The sequence below is a fragment of the Pyxicephalus adspersus genome, chromosome 7 (genome assembly GCF_032062135.1).
Source record: "Pyxicephalus adspersus chromosome 7, UCB_Pads_2.0, whole genome shotgun sequence".
NCBI classification, from domain to species: Eukaryota; Metazoa; Chordata; class Amphibia; order Anura; family Pyxicephalidae; genus Pyxicephalus; species Pyxicephalus adspersus.
The window spans coordinates 43,460,697-43,483,155 of NC_092864.1; the positions used below are offsets into that span (position 1 = coordinate 43,460,697).

A 22,459-nucleotide genomic window follows, 5' to 3' on the forward strand; every position below is an offset into this window, starting at 1 on the left:
CTGGGGACATACACTGATCAGCCAACACGTTAGCTTGTCAAGGTATGGGATATATTAGGTAGCAAGGAAATAGTCATGGGCCAAATTATGAGGTCTAGATGAAAGGGTCGGAGCATCTCCAAAAAGGTAAGTCGTGTGGGGTGTTCCTGGAATGCAATGGTTACTACTACCTAACAGAAAAGGCCAATAAAAAGAAAGCTGAGTAGTAAGCCCAGTAAGAGGGCCATGGGTGCTCATGACTTGAGGCAAAGGTGTCAAAACCTACAGTGCATTGCAACTTTCCTTTAAGAGATTTCAGTAGTTGCAGACCTGTAATAGTGCCCATGCCATTCCCTGTTTACCGCCAAAAGCAACTATATTGGGCACAAGTCATACCCCTACTGGTGATAGGCATGGGTATGGTATTTTGTTTTCATTGGTTCATGTACATGAGAATGCTTTGGTACAGGAGCATGCACCTTGGGTTGGGACTTTTGCCAGGAAACTATTTGACACCTCCATAGTTTGTGGCTTAGTGTTGTGACTTTTGCCCACTATTCCGTTTTGTCTGCCCATTATTATTTACCTGAACTGGCTAGTTTTGAATGCAGTTCTCCATGTCTCTTACCAATCTTATGCCACTTGGGAACTCTCCTGCTTATTGCCTGCTCTGACCTCTGCTATCTCTGGATATGCAATCTTTTCTTTCATGTGTGTGCTATTATCTCTCATCCTCTTGCATCAAACATTTCTAGCCTGTCCATTGTTTGACCCTGGTGGTGCCAACTTAGGGCATTGTAACTTTACGAATCTGCTGCTAATGTCTTGGTGCCAGATATACCTTTAAAAGTCTTGTGGAGTCCATACCTAAATGGGTCAGAGCCATTGTTGGAAAAACAAGAGGATTAACACCATACTAAACAGTTAGTTTTATTGTTTTAGTGGATCCGTGTATAAAATATGACATGTGTGCTAAAACTTGATTATTTTGCTTTAGATTTTAGGTTAAAGTGTATGCATAGCTAAAACTTTTATACTAAGTAGGAAAACCTTTAAAAAAAAGAGAGGACATATCTCCCTAAAGTGAGGGTAATTCCCATTTTCAGGAGTTGCCACTAGCACATTTTTCCTCATTGGAAGATACCCCCTACCTATTGCTCTTGTGACAACTCTAAACTTCCTTTTCATTGAGAATGGTCACCAGTGCAAATAGTGAGATATATCTCCGGATAAGAAAAAACAAATATAAAAAATAAATTTATATATAAAAATAATTTTATAAATAAAAAAAAACAACTGTCAGAAGTTCAAGACCCTTATATTTTTATGTATTTTTAGAAAATGTTTGCACATTTTCCATCCTTTTTGTATTCACACAACATTTTAAGAAAGTGATGGCAGCCTAAATGTTTTATATGAGATTCTTGGAGCTCTGGGCACTCCAATGCAGTTTTTCTCAACAAGGGTTGAGCAATGAGCAATTTGTGTCACTCAGGTCAGTTTACTAGAAACCAATGATCTTTTTGGCTACTTGAATGGCTGGCAGCCTTCTCACTAGCAATGTAGCAGCCTTTCCTCTTATTGACCACCACACTAATAAACTATAAGCTGTGGATATAGTAATTATAGTAGGGGTTCCCCAAAGAGGTGAAAATTATTTCAAGGGGTTCATACATGTTAAAAAAAGGTTGAGAAACACTGCTCCATTGCATACACTCCACTGAAGCCCCTTCTATATGTTTTGCTTTTTCTTAATGCTTGTCTTGCCAAAAGTCATCAGAACAGTTACAAAATGTGTAATAGTAATACCTTAATAATAATAGTAATAGTTAAGCTCCCAATGTCTTCTCAAAAAGAGTATATAAAAGGTCCGATCAGAAAAGAACAAACAATCCAAATATAAAAATTAACACTGATTTATTTGCACACCTAAAATACATAGATCATCAGCATTTTATATTTCTCACATCACATATCTAATTGCAGCTGTAAAGTTGAATGGAATATTTAAAAATCTTCATGAGCTCCTATTTTTGTTCTTGTTATTAGCAATATTTGTACTCTAAAGGAACCTTCATTTTTTAATTGTGTGGTGCAGTGGTGAGAAGTGGGACATTTTATTAAATAGTTCAAGTTATGCAGTTATAAGACCATCACAGACCATCACATCAACAATGGAGTAACACTTTAATTTTAAGGAACCCTAAATGTTTATTCATTCCCTGTTTTATGTATTTAGTGTAAAAATAAGTATCTCTTATTTTTGAAAACACAGACAAACATGCAAAATGACATGTCATAGCCATGTCATATCATACTTACACATATATAGGAAGATAGAAAATACATTTAAATACATGTATTGTAACAATAAAATGACCCGTAGGATAAACATGAAAATCAACAATGCAAGTAAATAAAACATGGAATTTGATTAACTTGTTATGCAATCAAATGGGAAGTAATTTTCATACCGTCCTAGAACATATGAATAGGGTATTGTATATAGAACTTACTCATTGCTTATACTTATTTATTATGATAGTGTATTCTCACGCTCATTCTTAATAACAATTGCTCTTTACCCATACTGAATGTACTGATAAATAAACTCTAATAGTATCCCTATGATCACTACTAGATTTCATGCCAAAATTTCATGCCAAAAACAAGCTCAGATACCAACCCTGACCAACATGCTCCATTATAATTTAGTCTATCAAAAGTGTCTTGTGCATCAAAGATGACATTAGTTTTTAGAGTCTGAATATTTCCCTCCATTTCCTGCCCCCCCCCCTCCCCAATTTGGGGACAGTTTTTGGATTTAACCATGCAGCTATTTAGTGTCTACTTAGGTACAGGGCGTAAAAAAACAATAGACAACCTGCCTGCCACCACCAAATGCTGGATGAATTAAATGGAGGTTTACATGGCCGTTAAACAAACTCAGACCTGGATTATCAAGCAGTGCTGGTTATGGATACAAAATTGTACCTTACAATGCAAGCTCCAATCCTTTTGTCATCAACCATATTATATGTAATATGGTTGATGACAAAGATAAGGCAAAGAGCCTTATGACTCCACTCAGCAGCCTCTGTACCCAATCTGCCCTCATTCCCAAAAGGGTTACCTTGTTGGACCTCAACCTTTTACTCTTGGCATTGGCTTTATGGCAAATAGGCCCTGCAATTATTTTAGGCTCATACCAGAGCAGCCTAAATATAACCAGAGCTGCTAAAAAAAGGCAATCTCCCCAAACATGATCTGATTTGACAAAGTGACCCCCCCTTTCTTTTCTGATGAAAGAATATGCAAGACTTTGCAGCAAAGAAAACAGTCTGGTATTTGTGCATGTACTGCACTTAGTAGTCATCATCACTATCATTAGCCTCTATATGTTTAAATGGTGGAAACCTAATAGGCAGTTCCCTCCAATTGTCCAGAGTATCTTTAGTCATTTTCTGATCCTCGTACTTAATGACAAAATTGCGTATCTTAACACATGGTAGGTCCAATCCTTTATGCACCATCATCGTTCCCCATGTCTACAAAAAAAACAAAGTAAAACAAGCTGTTATGAATAAAACTGCAATGGTATAACCTTGGTCTCCTCACTTTCATGGACACCCCAAATATGTGAAAATGAAGCTGTATGTACTAAAAGTTTTACTGCTTAAGCATGACTCATTTTACGACTACTTACCCGACCACAGTCCTTGCAGATTATTTCACCGTTTATTTGGTAATCAGCAAGTTTTTCTTGAAGTGTTTTATTTTCACATGTTTTAAACTGCTCCCTAAAAGACAAAAATACAGGTATTAAGGTATTATATCGGTCACTTTACAAGGTTACTGTTAGTTCAGGAAATGTAAGTATAGGCTGAGAAATTTATGACCTGAAAATGACTGTAGAAAAAACAGTAGATGGTGCTATTTCCTATTCCAAAGTGTGTAACAAAGTCTTTCCATGTAGTTTAATATAAGAGTTTGTTAACCAACTTAAATGAGGACACAGCGCTTTAGTGGTGGTCAACAACCTTATCTGGTCAACAACCTTATGGCTTATCATAATTACTCAAAAGTACAAAATAATTTAACCTGTAAAAATATACAAACAGCCTGTGTGATTTAAATGTTTCTTCTCTTGAAATCAGATTTTAAATTTAACACACAATGTATGTATTAATTCACAATCATTTTATTGCAATTCCTATTGATTACCGTTTTCAATGTTAGCAGAGGCAGCTACAGTTTGTGCCCTAGGTTTAAACTCGAGTCAATGTAGTTTCTCTGTTTTTTATTTTAGGTATATATGACAATACAGTCATCACATCTAAGGAATGGAAAGCTGCAATATATTATATTTTGGATTTTTGGGTTTAGATATGTTTTAACAGCCTAGCAGCACCACATTTGCACAGCAGAAAGCATTTTTCACACATTGCTACCAGAAATATATTTTACAACTATACTATACAGTTATACTAAGCTAAGTTTGGACCAGTTGGGGGGAAGGCATTTTGTATAATGTCAGTTGCGAGAGGTGATACTAGCAGAGGGGTGTTGCTTTAAATGAAAGCCAGAATTAAGAACAAGAGTACAGTTATCTCTTTTCCCCCAAAAGTACATTAAAAAACCTAAATGGACCCCCAACCTTGGGAATCTTGATTCAGAGATTTGGCCACTGTAGTCTAATGCCCTCTTCAATCCATGTTGGTAGTTGTAAACCATAGTGATGTCATTAGCTAGTAAAGGAGGGGCTTCCAACAATATATCCATAGACTACCACTGGCCCGCCTACAACCATTAGAAGTCCTACTACCTATTCACTCCCTTTTTTGTTGTTTTTTTATCATAATAATGGAGTAAATGATGGAGCCACTTTTGTTCCATTGCGGTAATTATTATCCTATCAAAAGTGACAATCAATAATTATGGCATTCTCCACTTTTAAAGCAGAAAATGCTTCTTGTGAACTACAAAATGGTAATCGCCATCATTCAAGAGGGAAGTCGGCGATCCTACTAACAAGTAACAATTTTTGCAACTGACTGACATTTTGGGGCAAACAGACTGTTCACCAGAAAAATGTTTTTTTATGTATAAACAATGCCATTTTTGACAAACAGCCTGTTCCTTCCAGACTTCTAATGTGTGCTTCATGGTTTCTGAGAAAACAAACACTGAGTTATCAGTTGAAAAAAAAAATCCTCCTGCCTGAAAAAAATAGAAATGTAGATACTTACTTAAATTTTGGGTCTGAAATGACATGATGCATGTTTTCTATCACACGAATATCACTACCAGAAAAGGCGAGCTTCTGGCACTTTCTGCATAGGAAGGTCACCATATGTGGGTTCTGCTGGTACACTTTACGCATGTCTTTCAGTTTCTTCACTCTTTTCTCAACAATGTTTTGGCTCTGGAATTCTCTAATCTGTCATAAAAATAAATTCAAAATATTAATTTATTCGAAATAAAGTCAAAACTTTTTTTTATAAAAAAGTTTGAATAAAAGTGTTCTCCACCGGCAAATGTTAATATAACCTTTGAAGGAAATAAATGTTTTCGTAGGTCCAGGCTCTGCTAACCTGACCTTCAGTAACAGACATGGAGGATAGGAATGAAGTTTCACTGAACCATAAGTGAAGTCAGAACCAGGGATGATAACCCTGAAGAGTGGCCCTTTAAAATGTAATGCCAGAGGATAAAGAGGCATCATGGTAACTAGGGGGTGGCCAATAATGGAAGCCATACATTTTGCAATCCTGATTTCATTAAATGGCCTACAGTATATGTGTTATAAATAAAAAAGAAAATGTGGCTAAGTTACCTTTTCCATAAACACTTCAGGAGGCATCTGTTGCACTTTTTGGATGGCTTTGTACATCATGCTTTCTCTGTATTCATTGACACTGTCATGTTCAGCAGCTCCCGATGAATTGGAAGCAACCAGTACAAGCTTGCTGGCCCCTGCTCTAGCTCGCCCACGGGCCTGGTGGAGCAAAAGGAAACAAAAAAGTCAAAGAATGATAACAATGCAGAGCAGGTCTTGTTTGTTTTTTTAAAGAGGTGTAGAGAGTCCTCAATCCTTCCCATCCAAAGCAGCAGCGATTGGAAGGACAAAGAATGTAAATATAAGCAGGTCGGGTAGGTTGGATTGTCAAAAGGTCCTCTCCCTTTTCTTTGATTAGGCGAAATGATGGTCTTTATTAGCAAAAAGCTACAGTCAAGCAACCCAGATGAGTCTACCAATCAGAAATCAGCTTTCAGAACTTAAAAATGTTACTATACATTTACATAAATTAATCCTTTAGCAAACATTGTTAATTCCAGCATATCATAAGAAAAAACCTTATAATCCATGATTACCTTGATGTGAAATTCCAGGTTGTCACCATCCCTTTCTAAATTCCAAGACTCCCTTATGGCCAGTAAGGATGTCAACCATTTGAAATGGCCATCAAAAAGGTTTAAAGAGAAAGTGTTGGGAGAAGCCTGACTTTTACAGAAAAACTTGCATATGGAGTTAACACCGGATATCTGGATATTGGATTGACTGACATGTGACTTTTATTAAAAGAAACTTACTGTTTTATTCATAGTTTCAATAGGTTATGTAACACGTTTATTTGAATGTGACCATGCTCTTAGCCTATGTCTACCCTGATATAAAAGGTAATTTGGGAAGTCTTTTTTGATCAATCTGGCCACCCTTGGAAATAGCAGAAAATAGAAGGTTGAAAATTGTGCTCCGCAGAAAAGCTGCTACCACTTTGCAACCTTGACATCATCCATAGTCTTTTAAACTATCAGAGAAGCCTTGAGTAAACTAGACAGACCTAACATAAAATACCAGTCTTCCCTGGCCACTACCAGGTGTCCTTGGTAGGCATGGACTCCAACACTCCCAGCGAAAATAGAAAATCTATTGTGGGCACACCAATAGATTACCACATCAATGCACATTACTATATCCCTTTTATCTTAGTAGGCCCTCAATGTACGTGACAGGCCAAAGAACATGAAACACACAAACATGGGTGTCCAGCCACCATTCCAGCACAATATGAAATGAGTACTGTGTGCAGCACTTTAACCTTACATATAGAGTTGTTCCCAGTACTGTGTTTCCTAATGATTTTAGACTGTGTTTTGATGATAAGGATAAGGGGACAGACCTGGCACATGGAGAGTAATGGCCAGCATGGGAGACACCCATTCACTTGTCAACCAATCAAGCAGATTTTGTTAAGAAATGTCACATATATTAGAATAGTGTGAATACACATACCTGCATCATAGCAATTTCATTAACTATCCGACCATACATGATCACTATATTGCACTCTGGGATATCGAGACCTTCTTCAGCCACACTAGTCGCAATAAGTAGGTTGATGTCTCCAGTGCTAAATTTATGGATCACTTTCTTTTGTTCATTCTAAAAAGAGATGATTACGGCATATTATAGTATATCTTCACAATCTACCATCTTACGTGATTTTACTCATATTCACAGAGTTCCCAAAGAGTTGCTGAAGCACTGATAATACAGCTAACGTATAACAGTGAAGAATGAACGAAGCACGGGAATTATCAACTAACTGGACTTTTAAAGCTAAGTAGACGCGTCAGATGATTGGTGAAAATTGTACATGAGTACAGCAGTCCAGCAACATCGCCACCATAGCGGATTGATGAAGGTTTGATTGAGAGTGACCACTGTGCATAGAGCAGAAAAGCACTCATTCGTTCATCTTCCATGTTTGTTCATTTATTTGTTTGTGATCATTTCCAGCAACAACCATCTGAACCCTATCTGACATCTGCATGGACCTTCACAGGACCAACAGATTTTTGTTAGCACGTAATGAACAAATATAACAAAATGGTTTCAATGGCATATTTAATGGGGGGCAAATAGAGGTTTCCTGTTAGAGTTTACATACACGTTAACTATTTCAGCTTTGTACTGCTCTTGGACCAGAGCAAATTTTTATGTTACTTATATAAATATTGTTTTGAAAATGTATTTCAGTTTATTGTGAACTATAGAAAAAAGTAAAAACTGTAAACAAAAAAACATTTTCTCCCATTTTGTCCATTGTTAGTTTTAGAAAAATTCATATATTTAGGACCAGCCAGAGGCACACGCACAGGAGTGTGCTATCTTGAATGCTTTTTTTGCCATTGATTGCCATTGCCTTTTATTTACGTTGCTAAAGCTTAAACTCAAACTTTACATAAAGAAAAATTGTAAGCGGGATGTTTATTGACCATACACACCTGTCTATTCACAGTCTTTTCTGAAATGTACATTGAGCTGGATGTTCTCAGTGTACAGAGTCAGGTATCCTCACATATCCCAGGCTGATGGTAACAAATTAACATCATGCTGGTCTGGCCAAAACAAGAGAACCAAAGACCTTGATGAAGTCGGGGTAAAGATGGCGTTACTGGTGCAAGAAGAGGTTTGCGTACAGACAAACAGGCAGCTAAGTTTATTTTATTGCAGAAGGGACGTCACCTGTCTTTTCTGCAATAAGCATCCAACAACCTATAATTGTTTAGTTCCAAGAATAAAAAGCTTGACAGTATTAGTAACCATAGTTTAGAATCTGTACAGCTCAGCAAAGCATACCTGAGTCATGGATTTCACATCTGTGTCACTATTGCCCCCTGCCCCAATCAGGAAATGTGCGCGGATGCCCACTTCTTTAAACTTCTCATTGTCGCTGATCCACTGACACAGGGCAACAGCGCATTGACGTGTCTTTGTGAATACAATTCCTCTGGCTTTGCCATTCGCAGTGAATTCCTCCATTATTGCTCTTCTGAGCTTAGCAAGTTTCTCATTTTCATATTCTTCCTTCGCAGCTAAACTACGGAGTTTTTTCTTTTCCTCTACAGATATCACAAGCAAAGAATAAACTACATAAGTTAAATATTATTAAAATGTACTGCATTTATAAAGGTTTAGAACTGTAAGAAAATACATACCACTCCCTCCCTGCTGTTAAAATCCTTTGTTATAGAAAAAATATATGAAAAAAAATCATGGCAATATATAGGCAATATTGCAGCATTTTGTTACCAGGGGATGGGGTGGACATATATGTAGAACTTGCATATGGTTAAAGAATGATTTGGGAAGCAGGTATGGTGAACAAAATAATATGCTTACTGTAAAAAAGATCTAAGAGGTATATATCGGTCTTGTCAATCTTTTTAGATCCTTCAGTGTCATCATCCTGCAGGAGCATGATCTTTTTCTTTTCTTCATTGTAAAACTTTTCCAGGTGATTTAATGAATCCTTCATACGGATGGTGTCACTAATCTGCAGAGCATCATTATATTGCTTCAAGTGATTGGCACAAACATTTTGGGTGCGATTGCCTTCTTTGGCAGCTATAAATATTAACAGAAAAATATGTTGTTATATCTGTTGGTTTGTTTAACAAGAGAAATTAGGATAGATGAGAAGTGCAGAAATGAGAGGCATAATCCCTCAACCATGGTAGAATGGAATCTGATTGTTTGATATAAAGGGCATGATTTATTAAAGCTCTTCAAGTCTAGAGAATATGGACTGTCATGCGTGATCCAGCAAACCTGAAATGGATCAGGTCCAGGATTGAGAACATTTGCCAACTAATAGCAAATGATTTTTTATTTCAATATTTTTATTCAAATTTTTGAAATGTGGTTACATTAAAAGAATCAAATTTACATTGAAAAAATTAAACAAGTCAGCCAAAGGCTATAAGGGGGCAAACTAAGAAAGAGGTCAACAAATAAAGGGAAATGAGGGGAATGGGATAAGGGAAAGGAACAAACAAAAAGCTTCTATACTGGAGAAAGTCCAAAGTCACAATTTGATATCTAGGGATCCCATGTGAGTTCAAAAACATTCGGAGTGTCCCTGATGGTATATGTAAGTTTGTCATTAATCATAATCCAATTGAGCTTGGTGTACAGGGCCACAATGGTAATGGTAGTTATTTCCAGGCTTTGGCTATTGCAATGTGAGCTGCTAATAAAATATATTTAGGTAACTTTTTGGTGTAATTTGGCTATGGTGAACAGATCCTGCTGAACAGAACACGTTCAGTGTTTGGTATAGACATTGCAGTAATCATGTAAATCAAGTACAAATTTTACAAATTTTTAATTATTGGACATGACCACTAAATATGTTCCATTGACCTGGTGTGTCCACATCCCCTGAAACATAATGGTGAGGATCCTGGGAATATCTTTGCTAAACTATCTGTACCTAAGTACCAGCAGAGCATAGTTTTGATATTCAATTCGATTAGGGACACATTTAATAAAATCTAAGCCAAATTACTCGCAGTCTTGTACCATATGTCTATATCCCAAACCTCTTCAAGATCCCTCTTCCAGTTTTTTATATAGACAAATTTAGTAGAGGGGGAGGAAACTGTTGTATAGATATGTGTCCTCTGAAACCTTCAATAGACTTACATGAGTATAGTAAATGATTTTTAAGAATTCCATTCTAGGTTTGCTGGATCGCCAAAGTTCTCCCATGAAAGTCTATCTTCCCCAGTCTTGAAAATCAAGCCCATAGTTTGATGATGAATGTCATCCAGGTAAAACTTTTGCTTAAGACGTGAAACCTCAGACTGAAGCCTCAGGACTTAAGGAGACCCTGTTAGGTCCATAAACAAACCTAGATTCCAGTAGCCTGTAAGACCTTTCATACTAACCTCTTGGCATGCCACAAGCCTATCCTTCTTCCCATTCCAGCACTGAAGCTTCTGTCAATGCCTTACGAATATCATACTTCTGGGAGAGTCAGAAGCCTACATCTCCTGCTGTGCAGCATGGTTCAATCCCCTGACTCTTAGATTACCGCAGGACACAGTATGACACAGAAATTAGAGGACAGAAACAAAGCACACGGGGTGAATGGCTGGAGCACAGGCATCTGACACTCCTAGAACTTTTAAATGCTCAGGTCACTGATGAAGGCACACACAGAGTACCGGAATCTAGATTCAATTTAAGTCCTGGCAGGGTCCCATTACCTAAAAGGATGGTATTAACATGTTCTCCAATGTGTACTAATGGGCAGAATTCCAGCTACTTGTCACATGACTGAGCTGAAAACTTTCCTTGCCAATCTGTTTGCAGGAAACAGCAAACAGATTACAGTCTATGTTTGGGAATGACCCAACCTGCAGAATACCACCATATAGGTCACATTACCTATAGTGGCATCATACCATTTGAGTGTTCCAAATGTTAAATATACTAAATAATACTGTGGTTAATAATAATAAATTAGGTTTACCTGATTTTTCTTTCTGGATCACCCATTGTTCATATGATTGTGTTCCATGTTCAGATGTTGAAGATAATTCTCCATAATTTTCAATCTCCACCATCATCTTCTTGAGTTGATCTCCGAAAGGATTCTGTAAAATAAATGCCAATATAAAAATATGACTAAACTGGGGTTCTTATTCTTAACCTCATTATACTTTGGGGAAATCACAAGGGGACTTTGGTAATGCCAAGGCTATAAAGACACAGGTGCAAGGAATTGGGAGCACTCCAACAAGAAGATGAATCTTCTAGACTTAAGCTAGTCATACTGTATACCTTGGATAAAGTTCAAGAAAAGAAAAAAAGACTGGACCTGTGTGATTTTAATATTTCTTCTTTAAAATTAATGTTTTTAATATACCACACCACGGATGTATTTATTCACATCAATCTTATTGGTATTTCTATTAATTACTGTTTTGAATGTTAGCAGTAATCACTGCATTTTGTGCCCTCGGTTTATACTCAAGTCAAAGAAAAAGCAAAATCTAAATGGTTGAAACAATACCCCCATTACCTGTGGTAATTATTTACTAGGCCTTGGAGCACCAGCCACTGATGGTCACCAGACTCTCACACTCTTATGTACAGGGAAATGTAATGGGTAAATTAAGGTTGAAAGGTTTTTATTCAGATCAGTTTATATTTGAATGTATACAGTAGACATGTTCAGTACATTTCATACATTTTAATTGTTGTGAGAATTAAAAAAACTTTCCCACCTTCTTTTTATCTTCAGCAATATCAACTTGTTTAAATGGAAGTTTCACTTGTCTCTCAAGCTGATCTATGTTTTCTTTAACAGTCATGACCCTGGAATCCAGGTTAGCACATATCTATAAAAAATAAAGGACAAATGTTTTGTTTCTTTTTTTAGATTTAGAGGAGAAGAGGGTCGAACAGATAGAACTTCTTCTTATCCAGGTTTTTACTGCTATCTATGTCCACATTGGACAGAAAATGAGGGGTATAACCTCCTTAGTGGGAAAAAATGATCAATGACACAAATGCAGCAGGAGCTTTGCTATTCATCCAAAACTCAAAGTCCTTCTTCTGACCCCGCAGGGGCGAACTGGCCGCAGACCACCAAAGAATCCTTTGCAATATAGGAGTGGGCACGCTTGCCCATTCACAAATAAAGTGAGGGTACTGCGTTCCCACCCCTGCCCTCCCCACTACACCCCTGTTTGGGGGATATAAAAAAGACACATGAATAACCAGTATCTGGTTAATGACAAAATAAAGCACATACCCTTAAAATATGCTCTTCTGCTTTTTTAACGTGATTGGCTCCTCCTACTCCTGGTGAAGCTGTCAGCCCTAAAACCTGAGGAAGAGAAACCATTTGTGTGGGGTCTTCTATCTTGCAAATTTTCTTATTCCTCCTTTTCTGCTTTACATAGCGCAGCATGATGTTGTTGTAGACACCATCCTTGTGAGTGTGGTGGCATTCATCAATGATAAGAAGGGAGAAATCTGCAAGCACAAACACATGGAATGACTACAAGTACATGAATAGATGACCTAGAGCTTTCAGTTATTTATCTATTATTATTTTGCAAAGACATAATAAATGTACCTGTATACACTGGAAAACATTTGACAAATACAGTATTCATGCTTTGATCAGGCACTGGTTTTGAATAGTTGTAGGCTTCCCCTACTGCCTGACGCCCAGCCAGGTTGGGAACGAATTGGTTCACCAGGACTGATTTTACCAGCCAATCTCTATAGTTTGTCCCAATGACAGGAAAGGGTCTAAATGTCCGGAGGAGGCAGTTGGACAGAAAACCTGTCCTGTTTACTTTTGTTCTATTTTATGATAAACAGAGCTATAATAGCATCTGAACCAACTGCTACTCAACTTATTCTCCCACCCAAAAAAACAAAATTCATAGCTACAAATGGTACATCAAGGTAAGGGATGGAGAATCCAAAAAAAGGTTTTTCATACATTTTACCAGGGGATGTACAGGTAGGTGAAATTTGTTCTTGACAGTCGTGCCACCCTGTCCTTTGGCATTTTGGTACCATTCTGGGAGCGGTGTGGAGTTTATGGACAAGGCATAGCTTTAGGCATTTTAGGAAAAGGCTTCAGTGACACACAAATAATTTTCAGTGTTACATACATACCTGATAGACTGACACCTTCTTCATTTTCAGCTGCCTGGATCAATGAGTTTTCCAGTATCTGAGCAGTGCATATGATGACATCATTCTTTCTCACCACATTAGGAAAGGAAATTTTTAGCTGGGAATCTCCACTAATTTTAGTTACATTATATGAATGTTTTAGGTATGGGTAAAATTCATTTCGGAAATGCTGCTCAACCAGTGGAACCTAAATATTAGAGAACAATAAAAAATAATAATGTTGAGGGTTTTGCATTTTATTTGACTTTTATGTTAAAATTATTCACACTGCAGTTTTTTGCATGCAGTATGCCTAGGTTACACTGATTGCTTTACAGCTGTCACATAAAGATGCATTGAAGAATGCAAGTATACCAAATCCTGTAAGTATGTGTAGGCTTTACAGAATGTCAGTGAAAGCGGATTACACTATATCACTCCTTCAGTCATTACCAAAGCTTTCCTGGGTAAAATTCTTGCTTTCTTCAAGGATCCCCAGCAACGACCTACAATGTGAATCTGGCTCCCTTTCTTGAACTGCAAGCAGTCACTGAGCTTTTAGGCATTAATAGACAATAAATAATAATTGGATGTTGAATTAGCAAGATAAAAAGGGCAAAAAATCTGGAAAGGCGTACAAGATTTTTTATATATTGAACACTGCTAATGCCCCGTTTGGAGCAACTGCTTATTCTTTTGCTCCTTTCCATTAAACTCTCACCTTCTAATCCTTTTTATCTTGCTTTCATATTCTCTCCCTGCAGTTATCTTTTATCATTTTACATGTAGAATACAATAATGAAAGGACAGGCCGACATACGTATGTATGGCCTTCCCCCAAAATTTGTCAATTATTTAAACAACATGCTTGTAAAGTATAGATGGTATAGCTGATAAAGAAAAGTACGGCCTTTACAGCATTTGCAAGCATGAAGCAATTTATTATTGATTGCTATATATGTTCATTATTCTTATGGCATCGTTTGTTCTTTTGGATTTGATCCTACAATGCCAGGTCTGCTGAGCTGCTTGATGGATTATATCACTATTTATTACCATTAAAATAAAATTTGAATTTTATAATATTTATTAGATTGTATGTGCATTATTTTGAAGTTTTATCTATAAAGTATGAGATGATAAGACACAATTATAGCACAGTTATTAAAAATAATAATAATCATTTTTTAGCAATACACAAATGATATGGACTAAACTGATTTTGTTCACTGTTGCCTGGAGTTCTTTAACAAGGTTTGAAAAGAGACAACTTTAAACTACTTATTAATTTAAAATATAAAAACTGATGAAGGAAGCTGAGAAATGACAGAAAGAAACAATTATTACCTTGTTGACTAAAACAATAGCTTTTGCTGGCAAGCCTTTTGCCCGTCTCTTGTCCAGATGGTCCCTGGTGATGTACACAGCCACTCTGGTTTTACCACTTCCTGTGGGCAAACATATAATAACATTCTCGCCTTCCAGCGCCGGTCTGGCCACTTCCATCTGATAATCCCGGAGGGTTATTTCAGGAATAGGAGAAGCTCGATCTGTGCTCTCGTCATCTGATAAAACAGAAAAATTTTGTTTTTTTTTCACTTGTTATTGTTAAAACTCAACTCAAGTAAACTCAAGTAAAAGAAAATCAAAAATTAATATAAGGGAGCTAAATACCATGTTACCTGCTGGTAGGACAGGAGGACTGAGTATTCTCTAATGCAGTTAAAGTAAACTTGTCAGCACAGGGTGACTTATATGTAAATGTATTTTTAATACCTGCTCTCCCCTCTGTTCAATGTGGTTCCCCCCCCTTATTTTTGTCCCACAGGATTGCACAAGGCAGAAGGACAAACTGTGGTGATTGGCAAGTGAGCAGGTTATTCACACACCATAATATGTGTGAATACCTGAAAAATATGGTGAACATTCAAGCTGCAGAATAAAGCATACTTAGATCATGATCCCATCTCTCAATTTTATATCACCTCTTTCAGTCCAGGTGCAGCCAAGGGCCACTACCCGGGAGCCAATATGCAGCAAAGTGCATGACCCCTTATAGGGTGCATTTGCTACTACCAGCAAAACTATCAGCAAAGCTTGGATTCTGTGCTTTGGACTTCTTTAGGGCAAACCATTCCTCATGATTATCATGACTTTCAAGTTTTGGCTGTCATTGTTTTATAAAAATGAGGATCTGAGACACCATCCTGTAAGTTGAAGGTATGACCATAATTAATGGTGTCAGAGGGATCAGGGTTGGTGTGATGACTTTACAGATTACATGCTGAATGGTTCTTCTCTGCTGTGCATTGACATTATCTTCCATAATATGCATGTGTCTGGAGATGAAGGATGGAGAGTATTACTCCCACATTGTGTACTGTAGGCTCTACATGACTCATCCAAACAGGTGAGATGTGACCATGTTCTGCACCATTGAACATGTTTGGTATATAATAATTCGCATGTTTTTCTAAAACTCTTGCGTACAAGGATTTAAAGCCAAAATATTTACGTGATTTTCTGCTATTTATTTTTCATTTCTAACCTGCATTATTATTATTATTATTATTATTATTAATAATATTATAAATAAAAATAATAATAATAAACAGTATTTATGTAGTGCAAACATATTACGTAGTGCTGTACCAAGTATTTTCTTGTGATGAATGATGAAGTGAAAAAGGATGAGTGAAATTTAATAATAATTTAATTTTTGCTTTGACAATTAGTCCACAAAACTAGGAACAGCAAAAGTTTCTACCTTTTGCAAAATGCAAAGGTGTGATTAGAAAGGACAAAATGAAGGTGGTCTCTTCCACAATTGTGGGACACAAGCAGTTGACTGGTAGTAGGTGCAAGCAGGTGACTAGCAGTAAAAGTGTTTGAAGTAAGAATGTTAGAAGCAAGTACGTGAGTAGCAGCAAGTGAAACGTTCTTTGGTATTGAATAGACATTAAGCATTGGTCAGCTGGAATCTATCACAAACATTGGCAGATTTTATGCTGTTCCTCCTTGAGGAGCTCAACTGTGGCCCCATTGATCTATCCAAATTATTATTCTGTGAAAGAACTGATCAATCCTATTTGAGCGCATTGTTTGCAAAAGATTTGATGTGTCTCTACATTCCTGATGAAGCGGACTGTGCTACGCGAAACACGTAGAATGCTTAAAGAAAGAGACCATAAGTGATATGTATATGAAACTTCTACTTACAACTGTATTTTATGGATCTAAAATTGCAATAAATAATGTGCTTTTAATTGTTTTAATTTTGTAGAATTGAATGAGATTATATTGAATATCATATGCCTTTGAAGTCCCATTATTTTGTTTCTAATTGTGCAGTCTGAAAATAGGGATGTGGCATTGGGTGATTATATACTAGGGAGAGGTTGTATAGTTGCAAAATGAAGGGGGTATTTGGTGACTCAGAATGCAAAGGGCTTTAAAAAAGGTTTATGATTCTTGAGCTCTTGTGGGACATGGTCTCTTCAAGACCCAACTCCAAGAGCTATGGACAAGTATGGACTTAAAGTGAATAATTTGGACTGAATGTGAACAGCAAGAGCTCAATTAAAAAAATAGCCTACCGTAGGGTTTTCCTGAGAATATTACAATAATACGCAGTCATGAAAAAATATTATCCTTTCACTCTCATTACCAGGAATCAAGCTAAAAGAGTCATTTTTTTTGTTGGTGATTTCAACAGCTCCTCATTTTACCTTTTTTTTTTTGTTACATTCCTCTGAACAAAAGTATCAACTTTTATAAAGTATAACCTACTTCCTGAGTAGGCTTCCACATTGATTTGTAAAACATTCCCGGGTCAAATATAACCTCAAGAAATCAAAACAGAAGAAGCAGAGGCATATGACTTTTTTAGCACTAAGTGAAAACAGAGGCTATATATAAATGCAATGCTGAGTAAGCAACCACATCCATGACTGAGAACAACATGTTCCTGAAAAACGCAAAAGATTTGGAAATTACGCAGTCAGTATCTCATACATAGCAAACAGCAAGTTATAAAGTTCCAGCAGTTCTAGAACTACAATCATATCAGTGGTTGCATTATTCTGCTGTTTGTAGTCAGTTGCAAACAAATCTAAAAGTGATCCACATAAAATAAATGCTGTAATTAGAAATCTCTATAGTTTCCTAAACTCAACTATACCTTCAATTATTTAAGAACGTAAAACCTAAAGGTTTCAAATCAGCTCAAATCTACGGTATCTATATCTGGATATAGTTCCTCCAACTTTTGCCAGGGTTCTCCCCAAACAAGTAATAGAAATTTAATGGAAAGGGAAAATTCAGTAAATGATCTGTATGACTGATGTATGTCTTTATACCAGTCTGGTCAAGAGAAGAACTTATGATGGGAATAACTTTTTGCACCTACATTTTGCAGCTAAGAATAATCTGCTATGGTTGTTTTTTACAGGGTTTAATTGCTTTTGGAATAATTTCATCCCACTTTCTGTCCTGATGACTTGAAAACAATCTAAGGCCCAGCTCAGACTCAAGGTCCCTGGACACAACTCACCCACTCTCCCATCACAGGCTCAAATCTGTGATGGGAGATTGGGCGGGGTTATGGCATCATGACGTCACTATGGGGGAGGTTTATCCCCCTTTAACAACGGGCTCCCCGCGCATGCGCGGTCAAGAGTCAGTAATTTTAGCGGCAGCCACTTGAATAATTTTGCCCTCAAAATCTCGCCCACAGCTACATAACAGCAAAATTAACCCAGCAAGGGTAAAACCTTTCCCCACTCTGCCGTAAATATATGCTGGCAGATTTTTAGGTTATCATTTTGATTTGGGATTTATGGGAACGATCTTGGGTCTGTGGAGGAAGGTATCCCTTTGGCATGACATAAATCAGGGTAGATACCCACAGGCACCTAATTGAAAAACAAAGGAGCATTGAATTCACCCCTTTCCTTTTCATTTTTAGAATTGCAAACTGTTACATGTGCAACAGAATGCTGCAACAGAATGGTTGTGTTGTGTTTCTCAGAAAACCTGATAAATGCTAGAAATGATTTTAGTATTGCTGCCCAACATCACCAATGAATGTTATCCCAACTCGAGTGACCCTACCTAAAACTCCTTTTAAAAACAAATGCAGAACAGAAAACTCCCCCTTAATCCCAGGTTGCCTCATTTCACTAAAAAATCTTCAAGGAAGATTTACGGCTGTAACATTACAGTACTTTACACACATTATCCTGGAACAATTAATGTGTATTTTCACAATCTGTTCTCTTGCTAAATTCTGCTTTTATTTTTCAACATTGTAAAATTCTGTAAATAGAGCATCCTGCAACAGCATGGACCAATCTGAATAATGATACCTTTATGTAATGATTTGTCTTTGTGCTAATCTTTGTAAACCAATTTATGACTGTAAAATGCCTAGGAAGTTAACTACATTGGTGATAGAAAATTAGGAAAGAACACCTGTGCACATTGCAACTATTTCAGGTTCATACAGTTTGTTTGTTTCTTTTTATTAGGTCAAAAAGGCCAAAAAGAGCTATTGTAATCATAATAAATGACATACCTGCCTCGTGGCTCATCTCACCATTCTCAGATGTTTTGTTCAAACTTAATTCCGACAAACTCACATCGAGATCTAAAACGAAAAACAATTTCATTTGTAAAAAAAAAAAAAAAAAATATAAATACATATTAACATAAGATTATTACAGAAGTCTATGGTCCTGAAAACTTTGACAACAGCACCATCCAGTGTTCATTATAGGTAATTCTCTACTAAAACTATGGACTAAAATCCAACCTGACACACAAACTGATGAATAGATGTGTGGTTTTAATTTCAAAAAGATTCAATAAAAGATTTTAAAAAAAATCTAAAAGGCCATTATAATGCACAGTAATGTAGACTTGTATATTTCTTTGAATAGAGAACAAGGTGCTGCTCAGGATGTAATAATATTACTAATATGTTTGTATATTAGATGCATCTTTGTAAAACTGCTGTTATATCAAAGAACAACAAATCATAAAAATAACTAGGTACCTGATGCAGAGCTCTCTGCAAAAGAAGAACTGAGTAAGCTGTTGTCAGTTTGTACATGCTTTTCAACCTCTGGTACATCACAATTCATTTTGTCATCTTGGAGATTCTTTTTGGACTCTTGGGGTTCACATGCGGCATTGCACTCAGCTGTTAAAAAGAATGCCGGTATTAGAAACATGATGCATCACCAAAAGGTTTAGAAGATCTTTTATTTTCTTCTATACTTTAGAAGAACTTTACATTCTGACATTTTCATTTGTTCCGCATAAAGCAAAAAAGCTTTTTGTTAAAAAAAATTAGCCCTGTACACATTGCTCTCTCTACTTTTTGTGAGTTTCTACAAAAGTGGTTTGGGTCTATCTAGTACAGTTTCTAAACCTGTATACCATGAGGAAATCCTTGAAAAAACTTTGAGATCTACAGAAACCCCTACTTACTATATCTACAACTCACAGTACAATATTGTGGTGGTCAGTGAGAAGAATGTTTCTTACAACGCTGACCAGTGGGAAGAATGTCACCCTTACAGATAACCAAAAGGACCATTGGTGTCACTGAAACTGACCTGAGAGGCACAAATTGCTGATTGCTCAAGGAATCCCTAGTAACCTCTGGAGGAATCCTGGTTGAGAAACATTGGTCTAGAACAACGCAAGCCAATAGAAGATAAAAAAAAATGCTTTGGGTGATTCAGCCCACCAGACATTCCTGGTAACCATATAGTTATGATATATTAAATGTGATCTATATATTGATCCAAGAAAATGTAGATTTTCCAATACAATATAAGCTCCATACAAAAAATAATATTTGGCTGACATTAAATAATGCAAGAATAAGTCTTCTATCGCTGCTGCCTAAGAGACCCTAGGTCAGTCCAAGTAATTCTCTAGATGTCGCTCAAATATTATGTTAGCAATAAGCATAAAGACAAATAAGATTTTCAATATCAACAGTCACATGACTCCTACAATTACAACATATTCTCATATTTATATATAACATAAGGGTAACATACTTTGTATATTGTATATTGTATATTATTATATGCAGCCCACAATAGAAAATTGGATGGATACTGTATTTCTATAAGGAATTAGAGTTTTTGGATGAATTGGCACTTTAGGAAATAGGAGTGAGGTGCACAGGAAGCACTAGTTTATTAGATTACCTGGCTGAGTGGAGCCCTCTGAGTATGCCAGCTCATGCTGCCTGCTGTCATCTGTCACATTATGGTTCTCAGAATCCAGATTCCCATTAGAAATACCTTCACCATCCTGGGATATGCTTGTGCATTTTGTAGCACTGTCCTGTGACTCATTTTTTTCATTGCAACCAGCTATTAAGGATAAAAAATAAACATTTCAGATCTACCATATTTGTTACTGACCAATCTATCCTTATTGGGGAGAATAAATATATGAACAAAAATCCTATGTTCAGCCTTAGTTGTAGATTCATTAGAAATGCTATGGCAATATAAATGTTCAAATGTTTACTGTTTGTATCTATAGTATGTCTGACATTTGTTTTCTCTTTTCCAGCAGGAGTGCCTAAAAAGCTGGCATTCTGGGGGACCTCTGCCTGGGCTATGCCCTGCACTTTGGCTGGCGAGATTCTGGGGCTCTATTGGCTCTGCCCTTCTTTAGTAGAGGATGCCAGTCTCTATTGCACATACATGAGATGTTCAACCTTTATATCTGCCTAGGACTCAGCTTGGAAATCTGTTTCATCTTATATTTTATCTAAGGAAAGTTAAGTTTGATGATCAGATTGTGCCTAACCCAAGGGAAATTAAATTGATCTCACATGCTTTGCCATACGGTTTCATCAGGGGATTTAAATGAACAAACATACACAAGGTAGCCATGGGAGCAAAGACGTAAACTGCTATTCTGTATAGCATCTTGTCTGTTGTTTGGTATCAAGTGCTAGGGAGAAAAAATAGGAGAATTACTTCTAAAAAAATGATATAACACACACATGCTTCTTGAACTACTTTTTTACAATTTGAGCACCAATAATCCGGACATTATTATCTCAGAATATGCCTGTGTCGTCAGAAATGAAAAAATCTATTGTCATCAGACCTGATCCACTGAAGGGACCCTAGATCACAAAAATGCCCCTATAGTCTGGGGAATATATATATATTTTTTGCTAAACTTTACATATGGGTTCTCTTCTCCTCCTCTGTCACTGTCTGATTCTGTCTGTCATTTGCAACCCCTATTTAATGTACAGTACTGCCTAATATGTTGGAGTTACATAAATACTGTTTATTATTATTAATAATAACCCGGTAAATACTGTATCTGTAAAATATTTGATTATTAATAGGAAATGTACATACCTAGGAATTCGTCATATGTGCATCCAGTCAATTCTTTAATTAGTTCATTATTGCTCAACTCATGTAACACTTTCACAAAAGAACAAAACCAATTCTTCTTTTTAGTTATCCTACTCAAAAGCTCCCTATTTCCTTCCTGTGGTGAAACATTATCAACACGTCGACATATCTGCAAGGAAATAAAAAAATGTCACAATGTATGATTTATATGTACCATAGTTATATTAATAATTAAAGCAATAAGGGACATTATGCAGACTCGACTATGGTTTTTCTCAACCTTTTTAACATGGAGGAATCTTCTGAAATAACTTTCAGGTCTTCAGGTAATCCCAACTATAATTACTATATGCACAACGGCACAGTGTGGTGGTCATTGGGAAGATTTCCTCTTACGTTGCTGTGGGAAGAATGTCATTTAGAATGTTACAGATAGCCCAAAAATTATTGCTATCTATTAAACTAACCTGAGATTCACAAACTACTCATTGCTCAAGGAACCCCCAGCAACCTCTGGAGGAACCCTGCTTGACAAACACTGCTCTACTGTTTGCTCTGTGCAGTAAAAGTCACATAG

General features: G+C 36.7%; 1 protein-coding gene across 2 annotated transcripts in view; it reads right to left on the reverse strand.

Annotated features, from left to right (window-relative positions):
* Positions 1-1,879: 1,879 nt before the first annotated feature.
* IFIH1 (interferon induced with helicase C domain 1) overlaps positions 1,880-22,459 on the reverse strand; it is a 23,202-nt gene continuing 2,622 nt past the window's right edge. The window contains exons 1-17 of one of the 2 annotated variants that reach the window (XM_072418249.1): positions 21,883-22,008; positions 21,339-21,460; positions 20,701-20,868; positions 19,530-19,676; positions 19,050-19,121; positions 14,822-15,039; positions 13,475-13,682; positions 12,594-12,817; positions 12,064-12,177; positions 11,307-11,430; positions 9,170-9,394; positions 8,627-8,889; positions 7,277-7,426; positions 5,816-5,977; positions 5,229-5,419; positions 3,686-3,779; positions 1,880-3,527 (exon numbers count right to left, since the gene is read on the reverse strand). In XM_072418249.1, coding sequence (XP_072274350.1) covers positions 3,345-3,527; positions 3,686-3,779; positions 5,229-5,419; positions 5,816-5,977; positions 7,277-7,426; positions 8,627-8,889; positions 9,170-9,394; positions 11,307-11,430; positions 12,064-12,177; positions 12,594-12,817; positions 13,475-13,682; positions 14,822-15,039; positions 19,050-19,121; positions 19,530-19,676; positions 20,701-20,868; positions 21,339-21,435 — 2,640 coding nt within the window. In that variant the 5' untranslated portion in view covers positions 21,436-21,460; positions 21,883-22,008 and the 3' untranslated portion in view covers positions 1,880-3,344. Of the gene's footprint in view, positions 3,528-3,685; positions 3,780-5,228; positions 5,420-5,815; positions 5,978-7,276; positions 7,427-8,626; positions 8,890-9,169; positions 9,395-11,306; positions 11,431-12,063; positions 12,178-12,593; positions 12,818-13,474; positions 13,683-14,821; positions 15,040-19,049; positions 19,122-19,529; positions 19,677-20,700; positions 20,869-21,338; positions 21,461-21,882; positions 22,052-22,459 lie in introns of those variants that run through there. The other variant, XM_072418248.1, reaches the window with a different exon arrangement.